Below are 22,344 nucleotides of genomic sequence, written 5' to 3' on the forward strand. Positions count from 1 at the left end.
TACAAACAACAATGTACCTTAAAATAAACAAATTTTATACACTTGAAACCAAATAAAGGTGGAACTGAAATAATCTAAAAATAGTTAAAGGGAAGATAGTGGAAGAGGGAAAAAGAGGGGGACAGAAAGAGAGGAAAGGAGAGAGGGAGAGCAAGAAAGAGGGGGAGAAACTGAGAGTTTTGTATCTGATGGGTAAAAAGAGATAGAGAATGAAGGATGGAGAGTAAGGGAGAGAGACGGAGGGGAGTGAGAGGAGTTTGGGAAATTGAGGAGCAAGGAGAGGTGAAGGGGTGGAGGAGGGAGAGGGGAAGAGTAAATTTCCCCCTATGTGTCAAACACATTTGTGTAGAGTTAGTTAATTACAGTTTTTGTGATTACTTTGTATTGATTTGGGAGTTTTTTTCATTTATGATTATTCATTGTACAATAATTGCATCTGAAAAACTGTCCTGGATTAATAGTAAGAGATTTTGGGGGTTATTCAGGTTGATTCGCAAGGCTGCGAATTCGCAGCCTTGCGAGTCCACCAAACCCCGCCCGGCGAACGCACGCCCCCCCAGCAAAGTGCGGCTTCGCCCGCACAGCAGCGAATGGATGTTTTGCATAAACATCCATTCGCTTTGCTGGGGTGTCCGCCCACATCATTCGATGGTCGGTGACCATCGAATGATGTTTAGCGTGCACGCATATATAAGTGACTTTTGAGTTACTTACATTTGTGTGCACGCTGGCGTGATATGGGCGGGCAGCTGACATCCGGTGATGTCAGCTACCCGGTCCACACACCCGCGTCACTGCCTCATTACCATGAGAACGCCCAGCGTTCTCATGGAAACGCCCATGGAACGCTGGGCGTTCCCATATGGTAATGGAGCAGCCCGGCGCTCCCCGCCCGTCAATGGATGTTACTTCTGCCCGGCGGCAGCTGCCCCCCTGTTACCGCAAGCATGTATTCCCCCATGGCAATGAGCATGTAATCCCACATGGCAACGAGCATGGAACCCCTGGCAATGAGCATGGAACCCTTGGCAATGAGCATGTCTGTAAGTAGCACTTTTGTAGCATAAATTTTAATAGGCATTATGGTGTTTGGCATAATACGTAATGGACATTATGGTGTGTGGCTTAACATGTACTGGGCATTATGGTGTAAATTTTAAATGCGCTCCAATGTCCCTGTTTGTGAAGCATATTGTGAATGTTGGCTTAATCTGTGTGGCATTATATGAATTTTGGCTCATTCCATTTGGCACTATGTGAATTTTGGCTCAATCCGTGTGGCATTATCTAAAGTTTGGCTCATTCCATTTGGTATTTTGTGCATTTTGGCTCAATCCGTGTGGCATTATTTGAATTTTGGCTCATTCCATTTGGCATCATGAGTAAGGGGCAAGTATAATGAGGTCTAGTATTTTGTTGCATAATGTGTAGAAGTTGTATATGGTGTGGTACACTACACTCAAGGACACATCCCTTTTGAGTGACCACACCTCCTTTTCCAGAGTGCACAAGTACATCCTTCACTTTTGTTGCCAAGGTGGGCCTTTGTACTTTAAACGCCAGGTCCTATTTATAATCCCATTCCCACCCTCTCTCTGCTCCCCTCTCTCTCTCTCTCTCTCTCTCTCTCTCACTGCTCTTTTAGCATGCATACCTACCAACATGACCCTCTCCAGGAGGGACACAATGCTGTTTCAGGACTTCCCTCTGTATGAATGATTGCCATCACCTGTGTTGAAAAATACCATTCTTATCAATTCCCCTGTTCAGCACAGGTGATGGCAATCATACATTCAGGGGGAAGTCCTGAAATAGAGCATTTTGTCCCTCCTGGAATGGGTCATGTTGGGAGGTATGATCATGTACACTGGCACCACTCCACCTCTCAAACCCTCTCCTATCATGGATGGTGCCTGTAATTTTCATCTGGATCCGCCCATGTGCAACACAACACTACTTTCACTTTGATTTGTAACTACAGCTTTACTGAACAACATTTTTATTGTTATTTTCATTTGTATCAACCCACTCACTCTACAGCAGGCTTTCCCAACCACGGTCCTCAAGGCACACCAACAGTGCAGGTTTTAGTGATATCCAGGCTTCAGCAGATGGTTTAATCCATACTTGCCTACTTTTGAAAACTAATTTCAGGGAGTTTATAGTTGGTAGTAGAATTTTGCACAGCGCCCCATTAAAGGGGCGTGTCATGCTCCTCCCAAAGGGTATGGCTAGTTCCATATATGGAGAGATTGTGAAAAGAGATTGTGAACGTGGCACCTAGAAGCGTGGCTGTGTACTGCTATATCTGAGAGGAATCTTTTAAAATTACTTATATCCAAATGTAGATGAGCCACAAAGCAGTTACAGAGAGCTACTATAATTGGTAAAGTGCTGGGAAATGGTGCAGATGATTCAATGTAAATGTATCTGTCTCTCATTCCTTTTTCCCCAAAATTATAACAGTGTAATGTGGGCTAGGTGACATGAGGGAGATTGCTAGACTAATGAGGGAGAGAGGGAGATTGCTAGACTAATGAGGGAGAGAGGGAGATTGCTGCTATGTCAGGGAGTCTCCTGCAGAATGCAGGAGGGGCGGTAACTATGATGTAACAGTTTAATGTGGGCTAGGTGACATGAGGGAGATTGCTAGACTAATGAGGGAGAGAGGGAGATTGCTGCTATGTCAGGGAGTCTCCTGCAGAATGCAGGAGGGTAGATAACTATGATGTAACAGTGTAATGTGGGCTAGGTGACATGAGGGAGATTGCTAGACTAATGAGGGAGAGAGGGAGATTGCTAGACTAATGAGGGAGAGAGGGAGATTGCTGCTATGTCAGGGAGTCTCCTGCAGAATGCAGGAGGGTAGATAACTATGATGTAACAGTGTAATGTGGGCTAGGTGACATGAGGGAGATTGCTAAACTAATGAGGGAGAGAGGGAGATTGCTGCTGTATCAGGGAGTCTCCCACAGAATACAGGAGGGTAGGTAACTATGATGTAACAGTGTAATGTGTGCTAGGTGACATGAGGGAGATTGCTAGACTAATGAGGGAGAGAGGGAGATTGCTGCTATGTCAGGGAGTCTCCTGCAGAATGCAGGAGGGTAGATAACTATGATGTAACAGTGTAATGTGGGCTAGGTGACATGAGGGAGATTGCTAAACTAATGAGGGAGAGAGGGAGATTGCTGCTGTATCAGGGAGTCTCCCACAGAATACAGGAGGGTAGGTAACTATGATGTAACAGTGTAATGTGTGCTAGGTGACATGAGGGAGATTGCTAGACTAATGAGGGAGAGAGGGAGATTGCTGCTATGTCAGGGAGTCTCCTGCAGAATGCAGGAGGGTAGGTAACTATGGTTTAATCAGAATCACTCAGGTACTAATTAAGTCACCTGTGCTCAAGCCTGGTTATCTACAAAACCTGCACTGTTGGTGTGCCTTGAGGACCGTGGTTGGGAAAGCCTGTTCTACTGTAACCAGTCTGATTTCTAAAGGTGCCGCCTTCCTCATCCTCCTGACCTGGGTCCTGCTGCCTGCACTGTGTGACTCTCGTCGTTTATTTCCGGACGCGCAGAAAAATACTATGGCAATTATATGGCAATTTCCGTGATCATTCGGAGTGTTTCGGATACTGCCTCAGAACTTCGGCTACCTCCGGCATCACTCGGGTATTTCCGCTGATACTCGGCTATCCTCGCCGACGGTCGGTTATATCCGACAGAACTCGGCTTTCTCCGGCGGCCTCTCCGGTAACGGTCGCTGTGAGTTTAAATGAGCCGGAGCCGCCCGTGTGACGTCTTGAGAGCTGCCGACAGGGAGAGAGGCCCCGACAGCGGGAGAGAGAGCGGAAGCCGGAGGCCGGAGAATGACGGTGCTGCAAGAACCCGTCCAGGTAACAGGCGAGCCGGCATATCAGCATACTACACAACGAGGCTTGAGGCCTAGTGATGGAATAGGGAGAGGGGAGGAGGGGCAGAAGACGGGAGCCGCTGTAGGGGACAGCGAGGAATAAGCATTGTCAGGCTCTCTATGTGCCGGCGCTGCTGACAGGCGAGAGTCCCAGAAAATTACCATATTACCGGGGTAGAGGGGAGGGGAACAGGAGGACAGGTCTGGGCCATGGGGAGGAAGCCTAGTATGACTGGCTCCGGTGACAGGAGGAAGGCCAGGGGTGTAAGGGGTGATCAGTAACACTAGTTTGGATGAAAGGTGGGAAATGATGGGATTTATAGAAAATACGGGGGTTAAGAGCAAGAACAGAAGGGATGTGAGAAAATGGAGAGAGGGTAGGAGAGTACACTAATGTACTAGGAATGGGGCAGTAAGAGTAAATAGGAAGCGTAGGCAAATGGGTCACTAATAGACAGACCGCAAAGAAAACAAGGGTAGTCATGGAGTGGTACAAATGGGACAATAAATTGAAAATGAGCAGGGCATATTGGCAGTAATGGATGCAGAATGAGCGGAATAAGAAAGAATGGTGGCACAAAACAGGGGAAGATTGTAGAAAATAGAAGGGCACTAATGAATGATGCACTGTAGTGCAATAATTTAGAGAGAACAGGGCAAACTTAGGCTTTGGTTAAGCGCGCATGATAGCCGGGGCAATGATAGAATAGTGGTGGCACTAATGGTGCAACAATGTATTAACCTGTATCAGTGATGGAGGAAGAGTGCAAACAACTTGGTCGGTAATAGTATAGTGCTGCTGACTGTGGCAGTGATGAAAACCAATTTATGGAGGTAGAATAGCGCAAATTAAAGCAAAAGCAGAGCAGATTTTTTTTGGGGGGGAGGGATTGTGTCGGAAGATCTTGGACACTAAATTAAGTAAGAGTGGAGAAAATAGTGGACACTAATGGAGGATGTACCATTGAGCAGTAATGGAGGAAGAACATGGCAAACTGGGGCAGTAACGGAGGAAGAGCGGAGCAGATAAGCAATGATAGAGGTTGTAGTGGAGAAAAAAACAGGGCAGATGGTGATTGCAGGAATGGAAGATGAGCTGTGGCAGATGAGGGACAGCATTGGAGGTAAAGTCGCTGCAGACGAGGGACAGCATTGGAGGTAAAGTCGCTGCAGACGAGGGACAGCATTGGAGGTAAAGTCGCTGCAGACGAGGGACAGCATTGGAGGCAAAGTCGCTGCAGACGAGGGACAGCGTTGGAGGTAGTCGCTGCAGACGAGGGACAGCGTTGGAGGTAGTCGCTGCAGACGAGGGACAGCATTGGAGGTAAAGTCGCTGCAGACGAGGGACAGCGTTGGAGGTAAAGTTGCTGCAGACGAGGGACAGCATTGGAGGTAAAGTCGCTGCAGACGAGGGACAGCATTGGAGGTAAAGTCGCTGCAGACGAGGGACAGCGTTGGAGGTAGTCGCTGCAGACGAGGGACAGTGTTGGAGGATGGGTTGCGGCAGGCGAGGGACAGCGTTGGAGGAAGGGTCGCGTCAGGCGAGGGACAGCGTTGGAGGAAGGGTCGCGTCAGGCGAGGGACAGCGTTGGAGAAAGGGTCGCGTCAGGCGAGGGACAGCGTTGGAGGAAGGGTCGCGTCAGGCGAGGGACAGCGTTGGAGGAAGGGTCGCGTCAGGCGAGGGACAGCGTTGGAGGAAGGGTCGCGTCAGGCGAGGGACAGCGTTGGAGGAAGGGTCGCGTCAGGCGAGGGACAGCGTTGGAGGAAGGGTCGCGTCAGGCGAGGGACAGCGTTGGAGGAAGGGTCGCGTCAGGCGAGGGACAGCGTTGGAGGAAGGGTCGCGTCAGGCGAGGGACAGCGTTGGAGAAAGGGTCGCGTCAGGCGAGGGACAGCGTTGGAGGAAGGGTCGCGTCAGGCGAGGGACAGCGTTGGAGGTAGTCGCTGCAGACGAGGGACAGCGTTGGAGGAAGGGTCGCGTCAGGCGAGGGACAGCGTTGGAGAAAGGGTCGCGTCAGGCGAGGGACAGCGTTGGAGGAAGGGTCGCGTCAGGCGAGGGACAGCGTTGGAGGAAGGGTCGCGTCAGGCGAGGGACAGCGTTGGAGGAAGGGTCGCGTCAGGCGAGGGACAGCGTTGGAGGAAGGGTCGCGTCAGGCGAGGGACAGCGTTGGAGGAAGGGTCGCGTCAGGCGAGGGACAGCGTTGGAGGAAGTGTCGCGTCAGGCGAGGGACAGCGTTGGAGGAAGGGTCGTGGCAGGTGCTAGCCATGCTTCGGGCTCGCTACGCTCGTCACACTTTATAAAATATCCTCCACGCCCACGTGAATAGTGGGGGTATGAACAGGTCGGGAGGGACGAGACGCTAGGCAGCCGTTGGGCTACGCTGACAATGTAGCTTAGCCTACGCTGAAAATGTAGCGTAGCCTGCCGCCGTGAAGCTACACAAGTACCCAGTATAATACCTCTTTCACACCAAGAAGCAAATTACCGGGTTAAAGCTTTTCAACCCGGGAATTATCTGAAAGATCCAGGTTTTTCTTTAGTGTGAAAGGGTCAACCTGGGTCTTAAATTCCGGGTCGCTCACCATGCTCTTGGCCAGGGTAGGTGAGCCAGGATTTAAGACCCTGGTTTACCTTTTCACACAACAGAAAAGTTTTAACCCGGTAATTGCTGATGGTTTGATTTGGGGTCAGGCTGCACCCAGCAAAATGACCCGGCAAATCAAAAATGCTGGGTAATTTACGGGTGGGCTGTGTGAAAGGGGAATTAGTGAGAAGAGAAGCAATCGATGTGTCTGTGGCAAGAGGCCCATAAATAGGAGTTCTGAAATGGTGGCAATTTAAATTTGCCATATATGTGTTTGCAAATTTATCATAGTATCGACTCTTCCCCTGGTGTACAAGCATGCTTCTGACTGCGAGGACTGAGGCCCCCACTTTGAGCATCTATAGATGCTTTAATACCATTTTATGCATCTTTAGATGCCACAGTCAGAACGTACACCACCTCTATGGTAGGTGCTAACTTTTCCATATGAGCATGCCTTTCACTGTGTAAAATTAAGTACGGAACCACTTCAGTTACACTCCTATAAAATCCTGATAAGGCTGACTATATTCAGCCATCTGAATGGACACATCCCAGGAAGGGATGCAGTCAATTTGCCGGCGGTCGGAATCCCGACACTGGAATCCCGACCGCCGAAATCCCAAAACTTTCTCCCTCCATGGGTGTCCACGACACCCATAGAGGGAGAATAAAATAGCGTGCCGAGCGCAGCGAGGCAGCGAGCCCGCAAGGGGGGGCGCTCCACGTCCCCCCCCCATGTCGGGATTTCGGCGGTCAGGATTCCAGTGTCGGGATTCCGACCGCCGGCATTACATATCGGATCCCCCAGGAACACGCATCACATTTGTTATACATTTCTCGTTCCGAACATTTCCATTGCAATTACACCTCACTCTGTGCACTGTGGGAGTTTCATATTTGATAACATAAAGTTCTCCTCGTAGCATTGTAATCCAGGTACAAATTCTAAAATAATATATTCCGGAATATATATATATATATATATATATATATATATATATATATATATATATATATATATATATATATATATATATATATATATATATATATATATATATATATATATATATATATATATATATATATATATATTTTTTTTTTATTATCAAACAAAACATTGAGGCGTTTTTTTTTGTCTGTATATGTAATAATTTTACGTAGTTCGGTATTACAGGAGGATTTTTTTTTTTTAGTGCAAATGGGACTTTTATATCAACATTCGCTATGGTGGTATCCAGTTGGGTGCAAGCTTTTGTCCTCAAAAATACCTGGTCTTGCATCCAATTTTGGATTACCACAAGTATGTACACTCTCGATTCCCACAGTATCCAATTTAAAGAACATGCACACAGAGTTTCATGCTTTGAAAACCGTGCAGTGCGAGGATAGAGCGTCTGATACTTACCAGTCTGGTGTGCTCAGCTGCTCCAGATCCTCTCTCCTCCATCTATTTACAGTAGAAGGTGTTGCTGGGAGATGCTGCCTTTGGACCCACATATGGGGGATACACACACACACACACACCCCTGACAGGAGTCACACATACGTAAGCACACCACTGCTGCAGAAGAATGGATCATGACAGGCTGGAGGAAGACACCCCTTTGAAAGTTGATTAACTAAGGACTAATTAAGCTAATAGGAAACTTCCATTTTCACAATTGCAAGTGTTGCAGGGATGCCATAGTAAGTCCTGATGGTTTTTCCTAAAAATAATGATTTAAAAAATAAATAAATAGAAGATCCTCTGGGGGTGGGAAAAATAAGACTCCTTGATTTCTGTCTCGTCTCCTTTTTTCGCACCTTCAAAAACCACACGGGCGTGGGAGAAACCGCACACACAGTTGAATCAAGGCTGGATGTTCACCTAAAGATTTATCTTCCTATCTGCCTGGTGGGAACAACGATCTGGTAATGTATGGGAGCGAAAGACAATCGGCATTTGATGCCAAATGATTTTACTAATTGATCCAAACAATAATTTTTAGCCATTTAGGAGCACATCATTAACTGTCATATGCTCCTAAACGTTGCCAGATTTTTGTTCCCACCCGATATACTAAACAGATAAATCTTTAGATGTGTACCCAGCTTTAGTTTGGAATCCTGACTCTGGTGTAATTCTCCTTAGAGAACACCTAGCCCTTATAAGTTTTAATATGTCAGCAGACCATGTTTAAGTACTCATTTGTGCACAATAAAAATGCTATTGACTAAGTCACAGTGAATCTAGTGACTGACAATGTTGATGGTTTGCATAAAAATAAATTTTGTGATGATGTGCGGTGTATAGGTGGCCACGTGCAATTCTCGTATGTTTATTTTTCCTTTTTTATGCGCACTCCCATGTAGTCCATAACGCAAGGCAAAATACTATGTGCAGGCAGGTATTTTTGTACTACATTGCATCGTGTCTCGTTCAAATCACACACTGTGTAGGGAATTGCATGGGATATATACTTTACATATTTAGTATACATAAGTATAGTAGTTTAAATAGCTACGTCAAATCGCATAGCACACATTGTCACCATGTATGGGTATACTAAGACAGTAATTAACACTGCAGCATTCTCCATCACCGTTACAGAAATACTATGTACATAATGGCTGTTTGGTCAAGGCCATACTTTATTTTTAATGACAATATTTAGTGTTCATTCTAGCACCCACCATCTTTGAAAACCCAGGCAGTTCCTGTTCCCTGCCTGTGATCTCGCTGATTGCTGTGGTGTTTCTAGCACAGGTCTGGTTTGCATATCAGTGCTGATATACAGACCACACTGTGCTAGAAGCACTACAGCAGACAGCGACACCGCAGGCAAGGACAGGGAACTGCATGGGTTTTCAAAGATGGCGGGTGCTAGAATGAACACTAATATTTACATTTCTAACATTATTCCTGACATCCAGCAATGTAGTATAAACTTTGCATGTGGAATTTTACTTTAAATAAATCTAGTTTATAACCTTCCGTTGTTGCCTTAAACAGCATGTTCATGTTGGTGTGTGTGTCCCAGCAACTTTGTTAAGAAAACAGTGTTGTGCAGCAGTCCTAAAGTCCTGAAATCTCATGTTGCTTTCACATTGCACAACCTGCTCTGACCCGGTTTTTAAAGGTTTCTTTAACCGAGTCAGAGCAAGTTTAACCCCCTTCACATTGCATGTTGTAAACGGTATATTACTGGTTAATTACCGTTTTTGTACCTTTCACATTGAACCCGTTGTGAAAGGTACACGGTAATTAACCAGTAATATGCCACCCCTCCCCTGGTACTGGCATGCGCACCCACTCCCCTGGTGCTTGCCAGCGCACACTGCGCACTCAAGCAAAGGTACCCCAATGCATTGCTCAGGGGGTGACCCAGAGGCAGCAGCCAAACAGCAGCCCCCCGCCGCCGTACCAACAGCCAGTACCTACCTTCTTCCACGGGCAGAAGCCCCACTTACCCGCCTGCAGCAGCATCTCTCTGTGCGGCTGCTGCCTTCACCCCCTCCGCTCCGACCTGCAGGAGCTGTGGCCGTGCAGCTGGGATGATTTGTGGAGGCCTGTTGGGATCGCTCCCGGAGCGGCCGCTGCTCGGGTCCCCTCAGCTACCGGGCCACCCTCACCCACGCCTCTCTGATGGAGACTCCAGTGGGATCGGCCGAGCCGGCCGCAGGCAGGGGGCGACGTGGGAACCGGCTGTTCGCCACAGGGGAGCCTTTTCAGGTGGACTACCCCGGTGTCACCAGGCCCAGGAACGCTGTCTTCCAGCTGTCTCCCCAGCATTAGAGGTACCTGGGGAGGGTGTGGGAGATGCCGCGGTTCCAGGGGAAGGGGGGGTCCATTTTGCAAGGTGCGAGGGGGGGCGCAAGTTCTCACTGGCCAGGTACCAGGGGAGGGGGTTGGGTCCAGTGTGTAGGGTCCAAAATACCGGTTCAGACCTGTTCACACTGCAAAAATAACGGGTCTGAACCGTGTAGTAATTTAAAACTGGCACTTTCACACTGCATCTATAACCGTTTTGAAACGGTTAAAAATCGGCAATTTACCATGTTATAGCTGCAGTGTGAAAGGGGTATTAAAGGAGAGAATTGCTGTTTTAGCAGTGAGACGCAGTCAATATAAATGTTGAGAAAAATGGCATCAAAATACTTTGAGAGCAGAATTAGCCTTATTTCCCAATCTTCTGCAATTCAGGTGATACCTGTCTAGCCTGTAATGTGTGTTGACACCAGCCAGTCATTCATCTTTACACAACAAACTTGTCATACATAACGAACACTGAATTGTGTAAGTGTTTTGGCAATTGGCAGGCATAGAGTTGCCAGTTAGAGATTTTGGCCCTTATTCTGGTTCACTTGCAATGGCAAATTCCTTCTCAAATGGACAAAACCATGTGCACTGCACATGGGGCAGATGTAACATGTGCAGAGAGAATTTTCTACTAGATCTGGCATTAGATCTGTACTTTTGCATTAGATACACATTCGATTTACTAGATTGTATTCGATATCTCCTTGGCTGCACAGTAGATTTTTCTATTCAATTTTGTGTATAAGCAAAATCGGGAAAAATTGATGCATGTGTACAGGGCTTAAAGGTTATCACATGATGGCCCTATCTGATTTTGTGGATGGCTTTTTTTTTTTTTTTTGGAGGCGATCATCTGGTGCGTGACAGTAGTAGTTAAAGCATTTATAGCTCCTACAAAACACCTCTACAAGTTATGTCAGAATTGCTGCATTTTCCTCTCCATAACACACATACCCTAGTGTTCATTCTAGCACCCGCCATCTTTGAAAAGCCATGCAGTTCCTATTCCCTGCCTGAGGTGTCACTGTCTGTTGTGGTGTTTCTAGCACAGGTCTGGTTTTCATAGCGGTACTGATATACAGACCACACTGTGCTAGAAGCACTATAGCAGACCGCAACACCCCAGGCAGGGAAGAGGAACTGTGTGGGTTTTCAAAGATGGCGGGTGCTAGAATGAACACTATACCCCTTTCACATTGACCTAGATGGGTCACATCCGGGAATGTGTTCCCAGATGCATCCCGTGACACAACCCAGGAATGCATCCTTTCGCACTGCACTTAGACCTGGGATTGACCCGGCACAGTCGCATTGACACTCTTCCCGGGAAATCCCTGCAAATACATATGTATGTCATTAGAAATGGACATTTTTCTTGCTCACAAAAGGTAAACCTTGCAGCACTGTTTCAATAGTAGTTACAACTAGGGATGCCAATCCCGGGGCATTTTTTCATCCGGGATTGAAAAATGCTCAATCCCGGGATTGGCATCCCTAGTTCGCTGGCGTGTAACTAATACCCACCCCCACACCGGCCTGCCCGCACATATATTTACATTGGCAAGCGGGCGGCCAGGAGTGGGTTCGGAGGTGCTCCGGGCGCGTGCACCTCATCAGCAGCCAGAGAAGAATCAGGCCAGGCAGGCTGCAGGTGAAGGCGCGGACGGGTGCAAGTGAAGGGGCAGGCGGACAGGAGAAGAGATGGAGGACGGGTGGAAAGGAGAAGGGGTAACAGCAGCGTGGGCGGCGTAGCCAGCGCAGCATGACCATCACGTTGCGCAGGCCGCACGTCAGGGTCGGGAACAGCCTGAGTGCTCAGACGCAGGAACAGCCTGAGTGCTCAGACGCTGCCCGGCATTAGACTGCGTACGCAGCCTAATCCCGGGATTGAAATCCCGGACTTTTTTTTTTTAGGGCCAAATCCCAGGATCCCGCCGATCCCAATCCCGGGATTGGCCACCCTAATAATAATGTCCAGTTATGCTGGCACTCTGATGCTTCCAACTGCTCCTGGTGCCACATATATCATACGTACACAGTCCAAAATGAAGGCACTCGGGAGACTTATCAGCAATTCAAAAATCTGTATTGAAGGCAGACATAAACGTTTTCGGGACCGCAGTAGGTTATCTGAGGAAGGGACTGCAGTCCCGAAAACATTTATGTCTGCCTTCAATACAGATTTTTGAATTGCTGATAAGTCTCCCGAGTGCCTTCATTTTGGATATATATATATATACACACACACACACACATCTTTCACTGTGTCTGTTATCTGTCTCTATTTCTTCCTCCCCCCCCCCTTTATGCTGAGCAGCTCTCTGATCTCTTGATCTGTCCAGTCCACCATGCTGCTGTTCTCCTCTGCTTTCCCTTTCTCTGGCTGATAACATCTTCTCTGACCCCAATAAAGCTCCAATCAGAGGCATTTTTACAGTCCTGTGTACAGAATCCTGGGTTGGGCACGTTCACACTGCACTACATCCCGGGTCGATCCCAGGTTCAACCCTGATCACAGCCAGGGTTGAAATGGCAGGATGCTCAACCTGGGATATTCTTTCAGGACCCTTTCACAGGATTCCCGGGTTGATGTACATTAATTTGCAATAACCCGGGAAATATTTGTCAGTGTGAAAGGGGTAATAATGATACCATAATACCTTGGTCATAGTATAGATCACTCTGTTTTACATCCACAACACAGAATGATGTTGCCATTTATCATTATTTTGGTACAGATATCTGTTTTGCATCTACCGTATTCGGAGTTGTCTTGGTAGATGGCTTCTTTATCTGATTGGTGGCAGTGTTGTTAGCATGGGATAGAGGAGCGACCTATAAAAACATCTGTGTTTGTCCACATTAGCGTATTCCTGGACTGCTCCTCGTATAATCTAGCATTTTGGGAAACTATACTGATGCTGACATTGAGGGGAAATGTAACCTTAAGTGAAAATGGAATCCAAACAGAATAGTTAATTTTTGTTATCCAGGAATCGACAACAAATCTTTCACAGATGTGTCCTCAGTGGCTATCTGATTGTAGGGTTCTGCAAATTAGCAGAAAAGCGATCAGGTCTGAATAACCCCCCAATACAGTGATGCACCCGCATACCACTGGTATCCCTCTGGATGGAGATGTATGAAGCAGTGAAAAGAATTGTTGCTATGAGCAACTTCTCCAGTCAGTCACTGGCTTACTACTTCACTTTTTTTTCAATACTTCTTACATCTTCCCTCTAGTACGGAATCGCCCTACTTCAGTCTGTATGAAGATCTCTGCTTAGGTTCTGCTAATTTTGATTTTCTTTCAATTTCTTTTTGTGTCTCTCATGTCCAGGCTGCTATATGGCAAGCACTGAATCACTACGCATATCGAGATGCCGTGTTTTTGGCAGAAAGACTATATGCAGAAGGTAAGTTATCGAATCTGTGTACACTGCAGTAAATGAGCGGGTCCATTGCTTCCTTGTAAAGTTTGATTGGTGCAGTCCCCTGTCTGACTTTTTAATTGTTGCTAAACTGTCTCATTACCTTATTTCACCAACAGTGTTTCATCTAAAACCAATTAGATTTTCTAACATATCTTATGATTGCCAGTGTAACATTTATCATTATTAACTTTGTAGCTGAATTTTGTTTTTATTCACCTTAAACAACAGTGACAGTCAAATGAAGTGTACTGTAGTTTCATAAATTGCTCAGTGGCCACATTATTATATGCACCTTGTTGTTGCAATATCTAATCAGCCGGTCATGTGGCAGCAACTCCATACATAACATGCAGACGTGGTGAAGATCTTAGTGATCTTGTAATTATATTTGGTGTCGGGTGAAGTGGTTTGGGTGTCATGCAGATATTACGTCCATAATCTCAACAATCCATGCCCGTTCTCTGCAAAATGGCCCCGTTCTGCCGAGATGCATGTTCAATGCTGTTGGGAAAGATAGCATTGAATAGGCACCTGCCGCTATTTACCCTGTCGGAACTAGCAGCAGGCGGATGAATTCCGCCCTTTATGTGCAGGCACTTCCTAGGTAAGAGTACAGAAATATACTAACCTTGTAAAATATTGAGTTTTAATAGTCCCATCTTGCAAGGCATATAACCTTAAAGTGCACATTATAGGCCACAAAATGGCCCAGGCTGGTTTTGCCTTCCTAAACATCACTACTATGAAGTATGACCGCTAGCTCTCCAAAATCTCATCTGTTTCGGATTCCCACACACTATTACATTGACCATATTTATGAAAAGTGTCTGCAATCCATACCATCTGGAATGTCTTGCTAAACACTTGGTAGCTTTTCATACAACTAGAGAATGGTGTATAGTCAGACAGTCCTAGCGTCTCCTCTAAACATGTGGCGTGTTGATTAACTAGAACATTGTACTGGACGGCTCAGAGGACCTTATTCAGACCAGATCACAAAGCACCTTTTTCTTAAATGGACAAAACCATGCTGCACTGCAAGTGGGGCAGATGTAACATGTGCAGAGAGAGTGTTACATTTGGATGGGGTGTGGTCAAACTGAAATCTAAATTGCCGTATAAAAAATAAAGCAGTCAGTATTCACCCTGCACAGAAACAAAATAAGTCATCCAAATCTAACTCTGCACATATTACATTTGCCTCACCTGCAGTGCAGCATGGTTTTGCCCATTTGAGAACAAACATGCTTTGGTCTGAATTAGGCCCAGTGACCAGAGTGACTTGCATGCTTTGAATGTTGAATATGTTTTTATTTTTGCAGTGCATTCAGAAGAGGCATTATTTCTGCTAGCAACGTGTTATTACCGCTCAGGAAAAGCATATAAGGCTTACCGGCTCCTGAAAACACACAGCTGTGCCACTCCGCAATGTAAATATCTTCTCGCAAAGTGCTGTGTGGATCTTAGCAAGTGAGTATGAGTCTCCTTTCCTGCTTACCCATATTTCTGATATTCCAATATTTTGTTTAAAAACATACAACTTTATACGTTGGTATAGGACGATATGAATTAAAAGATACATAATCACAGCGAGCTTTAACATCATTATGTAGAAGAAGACCAAGGGAACATGGCCCTCTTTAAGCCAATATCCTGTACAGAATTTGTCTGGATTCAATTGGAAAGCGCACATATTAATTTGGATCATGGTTAATTGTTCTCTTTTTACACCATAATTTTAAAGCGTAAAGAACACCATTATTGAACACTCATAAATATATATATCGGAATCTTTATTGTTGAAGCACACCTTCTTTCAGAAATATTTGAAGACTGTAAATTAAATCTTGTCCAGCATCAAATTCTTCTCCCTTGAACCATTATGTTTAACCTCCTTGGCGCAGTCACCTCACTTCTTGAGCGGCAGGAAGCAGTGCAGATCCAATCTGCTTCCTCCAGTTTTTTTATAGATCCCTGAAGATTTGTTGCAGGCTTCCTACAGTTTATCTTCAAAGTCCTCGTTACAGCCTCCTCTGCCTGCACTGTCTTTTCAGTCTAATGGTGCCCATAGACGTCCGTTCCCGGACCGTCCGTTCTGTACTAGGAGATGCGCGCTCCCGCGCATCTCATCGTACGGTACAAAAAGTATGTGCTGCACATACTTTTTGTACTAGGTACACATCGCATCGGATCACAGTGCATGCACAAGGCATGCACTAGGGATGCGATCCGATGCGTGCTAATTAAGTGCCGAACGGATCCATTAAACGGACCGTGTATGGGCACCTTAAGCCTGGCTCTTGGCTAGCTGCAGCCATGCCGCTCCCCATGTCCTAGCACAAAGAGCCACACCCACTCCCTGCTGCTATGCTTGTTAAGGCACTGGGTCGATTTGGTCATGGCCCGACAGATCGTTGATCATCGATATCGTCCCAAATCAGCTGTATGGGAAATTGACGGGTCTGATGCTCGGTCCCATGCACATAGGACCCGGACCCTGTGGTGGCAGCAGCGGGGCATCAGATGTCTCGCAATAGGACCCATCAGTGGCACATTGCTGGTGCTTTTTTAGCAACCGCAATATGTTGGTTCATGATGTTGTTTTAAGGATGGTTTGTTTTGTTTTGTTTTCTGCTTTGTCTTCTGCTATGAATCATTGTCTGGTCATATTCAGTCTTTGTCTTGCTTTAGAGATCTATGTTGTTCCTTTTTGCCTGTTCATTCTCGTCTCCTCTTCCCTTACAGACTGGCAGAGGGGGAGCAGATCCTCTCAGGTGGTGTGCTGAATAAACAGAAGAGCCAGGAGGAGATCGTTACAGAGTTTGGAGACTCTGCCTGCTTTACACTGTCGCTGCTCGGCCATGTATATTGGTGAGCTCTAACTCTGGTTACAGCATGCCTTTCTCTGTGTACTGACATGAATATTGATGTTGCCTATTGTGTATGTAAAGTCTCGTAATATTCTACCATCCAGTGATGGCATTCAGCAAGAATTTTTTTTATTCTGACTCCTGCTCAGTGTCTATGGGAAATACTATTCCCACCTTTAATATTGTAAGCGTATTCTGCAGTAGAGTGGCTATATTTTCAACCTAGTCTCAGTGGCCTCTCATGCACCGACTTCTGCAGCCTAATCGGAGCTACTCCTATGGAGAAAACTGGGAGTCCAACATTGTACCAAGCCTAGAGTTTAAACTTGCATAAAGCATTTGAGAATGTCCAGTCCTTTATCGGCGAGAGCACCTGTGTGTTCACGGGCTGCAAGTGTGGCGTGTTTTGCACATTTTTGTAGAAATTTGTATTTATTGCTATTAATCTCTTTGCAGCAAAACCGATCGGTTGGCCAAAGGATCAGAATGTTACCAAAAGAGCCTTAGTCTAAATCCCTTCCTATGGTCCCCATTTGAATCCTTATGTGAAATAGGTATGACTTCTCTCTTCATTTTTATATTACAAATGTGTTTACGGTATGAACATAGCCAAGTACAGTATATGTATATTTGTATGCTTTTTGTATGTTATACACTTTAGTTTTTTTAGGATGCTCAAAAGGATTATTATTATTATTATTATTATTATTATTATTATTATTATTATTAATAATATATTATTTATGTGTTCTAGGTGAAAAGCCAGACCCCGAGCAGACATTCAAACTGACCTCCCTCCAGAATTTTAGTAGCTGCTTGCCTAATACTTGCACATTAATGGTGAACACCCACAACATCCTATCCCACAGGCAAGCCGACACAGTATTAATGGAAACCCCACAAGACACTATAGTAAGTATGGATATTGTGGACCGACGTGCTATTGATTTCATGCTGACCAAGAAGAGATTGTGGGACATTTATAAAAGGGCACTGTATAATGCAGTCTTGTATAGAGGTTGGTCACATGAGTGTTGAAAATTTGGAGCTTAAACTTGACACTTACAATAGTTATTTGTGCTCAGTAGGGATAGCAAGTGTTTGTTTTTCAATATATGATTCAAGCCATTTCTTGTGAGCTCATTGGCCTGAAATGATTTCCAGTGGCAACCTTTCTAAACCAGTAGGAAGAAGACCTTATTTGATAGCCGATATGTGAGGACAGGTGGCTACTGCACATGTAATGGATTCTTGGGAGATCTACATTTGGCCACACATCATCTTGCGGGTTCTATGACCAAATCAGTTTTTAATTTGATCACTTGCATGGTCTTCCTTCACATTTTGTTGTGGTCCTTTTAGCAAAAGCAGAAAATGCCTATACACACTGCCTGATAGAAGTCCTCTTTCAACCAGGTTTTCCCTCTTTTCATTAGTTTATTATTGTACTTGTTGTTTTTGTTCCCCTGCGCTGCTATATCTGTGCATCTCTGTATGTCAAAGCTGCTGTGGTACAGATAATTGCTGTGAAGAGTGTGGATAATCGGGTCGCCATGGTCTATGTTGACCCAAATAGGTCAACATGAGTTTTTCATTGGGCTTTTTTTGGTGTCCGTGTATAAATTTGAGCATTTATAGACCCCTAATTGGTGTACTTCGTCCCCTCCTATTCTTCAGCCTACTTGTAGTCTACGTGGATGGTAAAATTGTGAAAAACTCCGGTGTCAACCATTACCATATCCACCTTTCGTTTGTCAACCTACTGTCCATGATGACCTATTGACCGTTGGCTTAATGCATGCCGACCTTTTTTTGTTTGTTTTTTTATATCCCAAAGTAAAGGGCCTTTCCAATTAAGAATTCCGAAACGGTCTCTGTATGACACCTCTGACCTTCCCCCTTTTTTTTTTTTTTTCTTCTTTTTTAAGTCTTCATCTCAATACAGGCTGCTCATTACTACACAGGACCCAGTTTTTCTCTAGGACAGTGCTTCTCAACCTCGGTCCTCCAGTACCCGCAACAGTGCACATTTTCCAGGTCTCCAAACAGAATTAAAGGTGAACTAATTATCTCCACTTGTGGATCTTTTGTCATTGAATAATAGTGCACCTGCCAGGTGACCTGGAAAACTTGCGCTGTTGGGGGTACATGAGGACCGAGGTAGAATATATTTGACTACTACCTTTTCTTAAGTAGTTTTGTTCTATATAAATACATTGTGGTCATTGGCCCTTATTCAGATCTCATCGCAGTACAAATTTGTTCTCAAAATGGGCAAAACCATGTGCACTGCAGGTGGGGCAGATGTAGCATGTATAGAGATAGTTAGATTTGTGAGTTATTTTGTTTCTGTGCAGGGTAGATATTGGGTACGTTATTTTTACACTGCAATTTAGATTTCAGTTTCAACACACCCCACCCAAATTTAATGCTCTCTGCACATGTTACATCTGCCCCACCTGCAGTGCACATGGTTTTTCCCATTTTTGAGAACAAATTTGTACTACGATCAGATCTGAATAAGGGCCCTTATGGATGGTGTTGTAAATGGGAGTCTTTTAAAGAGAGGTCTGTACTACGTTATGCTCCCAATCCCCGTAATTTAAATGCAATTGATGGGGAGTCTGGACTAAGTGTAAGGTATAAGTAAATACTTGATTGGATGGGCATAACATTTTTCACCGGCACACCTCTTTCCTCATATGAACTTATCTTTGTATCTCCTGTTACCAAGGCATAGTGATTAAATTGGAGGGGGAGGAAGTCCATCTCGCTTCTTTAAGAGGGGATAATGTTTTGCTGCATTTTACCAATAATTCAAGGGGAAAGAGCCTCTTTAATTATTTTCTCGAACACTAACATTGTTTACAAAAGACTTAGCAATTGCTTTCTTTGTTTCTGGCTCTTGAAGGAACTAAATAGATTGAACCTTGAATCATCCAATCTAAAATACTCCTTGAACACAGACTCCTCGATGTCCTATATAGACCCAACAGTTATCTCCCCTGACTCTCTACCCTTGGGAATTGGTACGTCTATTTTGGTAAAACAGGCTCAGAACAAACCAAAGAGTGGACGAAGCCTGTTAGGAGGGCCGGCAGCACTGAGCCCACTCACCCCCAGGTATGGAAACACATTTGTTGGGATAATATTCGTTCTTCATGCCATCATGGGTTGTCTGAGACTTGTGTTACCTTAGGACATTTGAAAGTGATATGTAATGGTAATGCAAATGGCATCTTAGAGTTGGCTGTGTAAAGTTACCTTTAAAAAGCAAACTTGTAAACGCTATTGGTTTCCACAGCATACTAATTTGCACTTCTGGTCTTTTTACAGTTTTGGGATCTTGCCACTAGAAACTCCCAGTCCAGGAGATGGGTCATACTTGCAAACCTACAACTCCTCTTGTGTCCTTGATGTGCCATCATCTGGTACCCCTGCTAAAAAGGTCTGTAATGGATCCAATTAGGCTGCTAATGGGCCATGTCAAACTTGCCTTGGTTGGTTTAATTCTGACAGATCTAATTCTATTTGTCCTTCTCAGTCTGTGACCAGGATCAGCCAAGCAGGAACAAAGTCAGTGTTTTCACAGAGCGGCAACAGTCGGGATGTGACCCCTGTTCTTCTTGTGCAGACTCAGGGTTCTGGACCTCAGACCAGGTATTATTATAAAGAGAAAAATAAACACAGGCACGTAGTTAACTACTGGTTGCCAGGCTTGCCATGCCATAAGAACAAAAATGGGTACTTGTGTATTTTGGCGGCGCCCATCGCATACCATAACGCATACGATGGTATGCGATGCAACGCGATTTCGTTCGATAGTGTGCGATGGCATACAATTTTCAAATTGTATGGCATTGTACATGGCATACAATGCCATGCGATGCGATTAAACATTGTATAAGCACCCTAATGGGTGCTTACAATGTTAAATGCACCCCCACGCCACCCCCCCACTATAAACGTGAACCCGAAGCGTGGCAAGCGCAGAGAGCCCGCGAGGGGCGGCGGTACGCGTCCTACGACCTTTTCATACCCCCACTATCCACGTCGGCGTGGAGTTGAGAATAGAATAGTGTGGCGAGCGCAGTGAGCCACCGAGCCCGAAGCATGGCGAGGGGACGCGGATACCTGTGAAGCCCGCGAAGGGACGCGTTTACCTGTGAAGGTATCCGCGTCCCCTCGCGGGGCTCGCCAAGCTTCGGGCTCGGTGGCTCGCTGCGCTCGCCACACTATTCTATTCTCCAAGCCGACGTGGATAGTGGGGGTATGAAAAGGTCGTAGGACGCGTACCGCCGCCCCTCGCGGGCTCGCTGCGCTCGCCACGCTTCGGGTTCACGTTTATAGTGGGGGGGTGGCGTGGGTGTGCATTTAACATTTGTAAGCACCCATTAGGGTGCTCAAAAGCACCCTTTAGGGTGCTTATACGATTTGTTCATCGTATAGGGGGTCAAAATCACGTCGCATCGCATGCCATCGGGTACATGGCATGCGATACGTTCATCGTACGATGTACATTGGGGGCGCCGCTATAATACACAAGTACCCAAAAATGCAAAGATAAATACAGGGATTTTTGAATGGATCTGTTAATTTGAAATCCGTAGAACATTGCAAGGCTTTTGTGTAATGGGGAAAAAAATGGAAATGCATTAGCAGTCTCCACTTTGTATTTCACTTGGCTTGCACCATTGCCTTGGAAAGTTAGCGCTCTTGGTGTTTTTTACTTGCCTGCTACTGACATTTTTACTTGCCTGCTACCGACATTGCTCTGCATACACACTGGGCAAAAATGCCCAGTGTGTATACACTTTTAGTGTCTTCCTCTGTTGAAGGGTCAGCTTACTTGGGGACAATTTTACCACTGAGGAACTGTGACTGGCCTTAATGGTGTGCCTTTTGAAGCCATCAAGAAGTTCTTCTATAGTTCTCTCCTAGGGGCAGATGTGTTAGGGCTGGAGAAGTGGTAAAGTGGAAGGTCATAACGCAGCAGCCAGTCGGCTACTTACTGTCCTCCTTCAAACCCAGCCTGTAACTTGACAGGTAGCAGCTGATTGGCTGGTGTATTATTACCGGGCACTGTATCGCTTCACCAGGCTTAATACTGCCTCCTAGTAACTTGGGACCTGAATTTGAGGTTGATGGCTTTATAACACCATCCCTTTGAGTTATTCTGGATTTTGGTTACAGTACTTATACAAATGTCATTGAATGGTGCTAGGGTCTACAGATGTATGTCAATAGGACAGTTGTTTAGATAAATCATTCATTCTCTTATTTCCAAAAAATAGGTCTCCCGCCCTCTGTACAAATAGTTAGAAGGGTCACATTTTTGTGATTCCAGAAGCTTACATTGGGGAAAGGAAGCCTTTTCCTTACAATGTAAAGATACATTTTGCAAGATCAGCGAGTGCATGGTACTGTAGCTGGCCCATGGTGCTTTGGCGAGCCATTTTAATGGGGGTGCTTTATCTATGTGCTGAACGCTGATGGGCGTGATGATCCCAGATGCCTTACTTCTCACTTAACACACATGCATACAGTATCTCCCATTGTGCATGCCATGCACATTGGGAGATAAATGTAATGGGGTCGAAGTTACCAAAGGTCCAGGATTTGGTCCAAATTTGGTCATGGTTTTTAAAGCGATAGTCCTTTTACAAGGCAAAACCGGGTTTATTTTTAAAGTGGCAATCATTTACAAGGCAGAATCGGGTTGGATTTGGGTTGTAAAT

The 22,344-nt window shown here is 45.5% G+C and overlaps 1 protein-coding gene across 1 annotated transcript in view; it reads left to right on the forward strand.

The window, feature by feature from the left end:
* The first annotated feature begins 3,472 nt into the window (after positions 1 to 3,472).
* The window catches only part of CDC27 (cell division cycle 27), a 41,143-nt gene continuing 22,271 nt past the window's right edge, over positions 3,473 to 22,344 (forward strand). The window contains exons 1-9 of the mRNA XM_083146959.1: positions 3,473 to 3,898; positions 13,643 to 13,718; positions 15,059 to 15,206; positions 16,482 to 16,607; positions 17,063 to 17,160; positions 17,361 to 17,518; positions 19,518 to 19,729; positions 19,943 to 20,054; positions 20,151 to 20,266. Coding sequence (XP_083003085.1) covers positions 3,872 to 3,898; positions 13,643 to 13,718; positions 15,059 to 15,206; positions 16,482 to 16,607; positions 17,063 to 17,160; positions 17,361 to 17,518; positions 19,518 to 19,729; positions 19,943 to 20,054; positions 20,151 to 20,266 — 1,073 coding nt within the window. The 5' untranslated portion in view covers positions 3,473 to 3,871. The remainder of the gene's footprint in view (positions 3,899 to 13,642; positions 13,719 to 15,058; positions 15,207 to 16,481; positions 16,608 to 17,062; positions 17,161 to 17,360; positions 17,519 to 19,517; positions 19,730 to 19,942; positions 20,055 to 20,150; positions 20,267 to 22,344) is intronic.

This window comes from Crinia signifera, chromosome 6 (assembly GCF_055691185.1).
Source record: "Crinia signifera chromosome 6, ASM5569118v1, whole genome shotgun sequence".
In the NCBI taxonomy this organism is placed as follows: domain Eukaryota; kingdom Metazoa; phylum Chordata; class Amphibia; order Anura; family Myobatrachidae; genus Crinia; species Crinia signifera.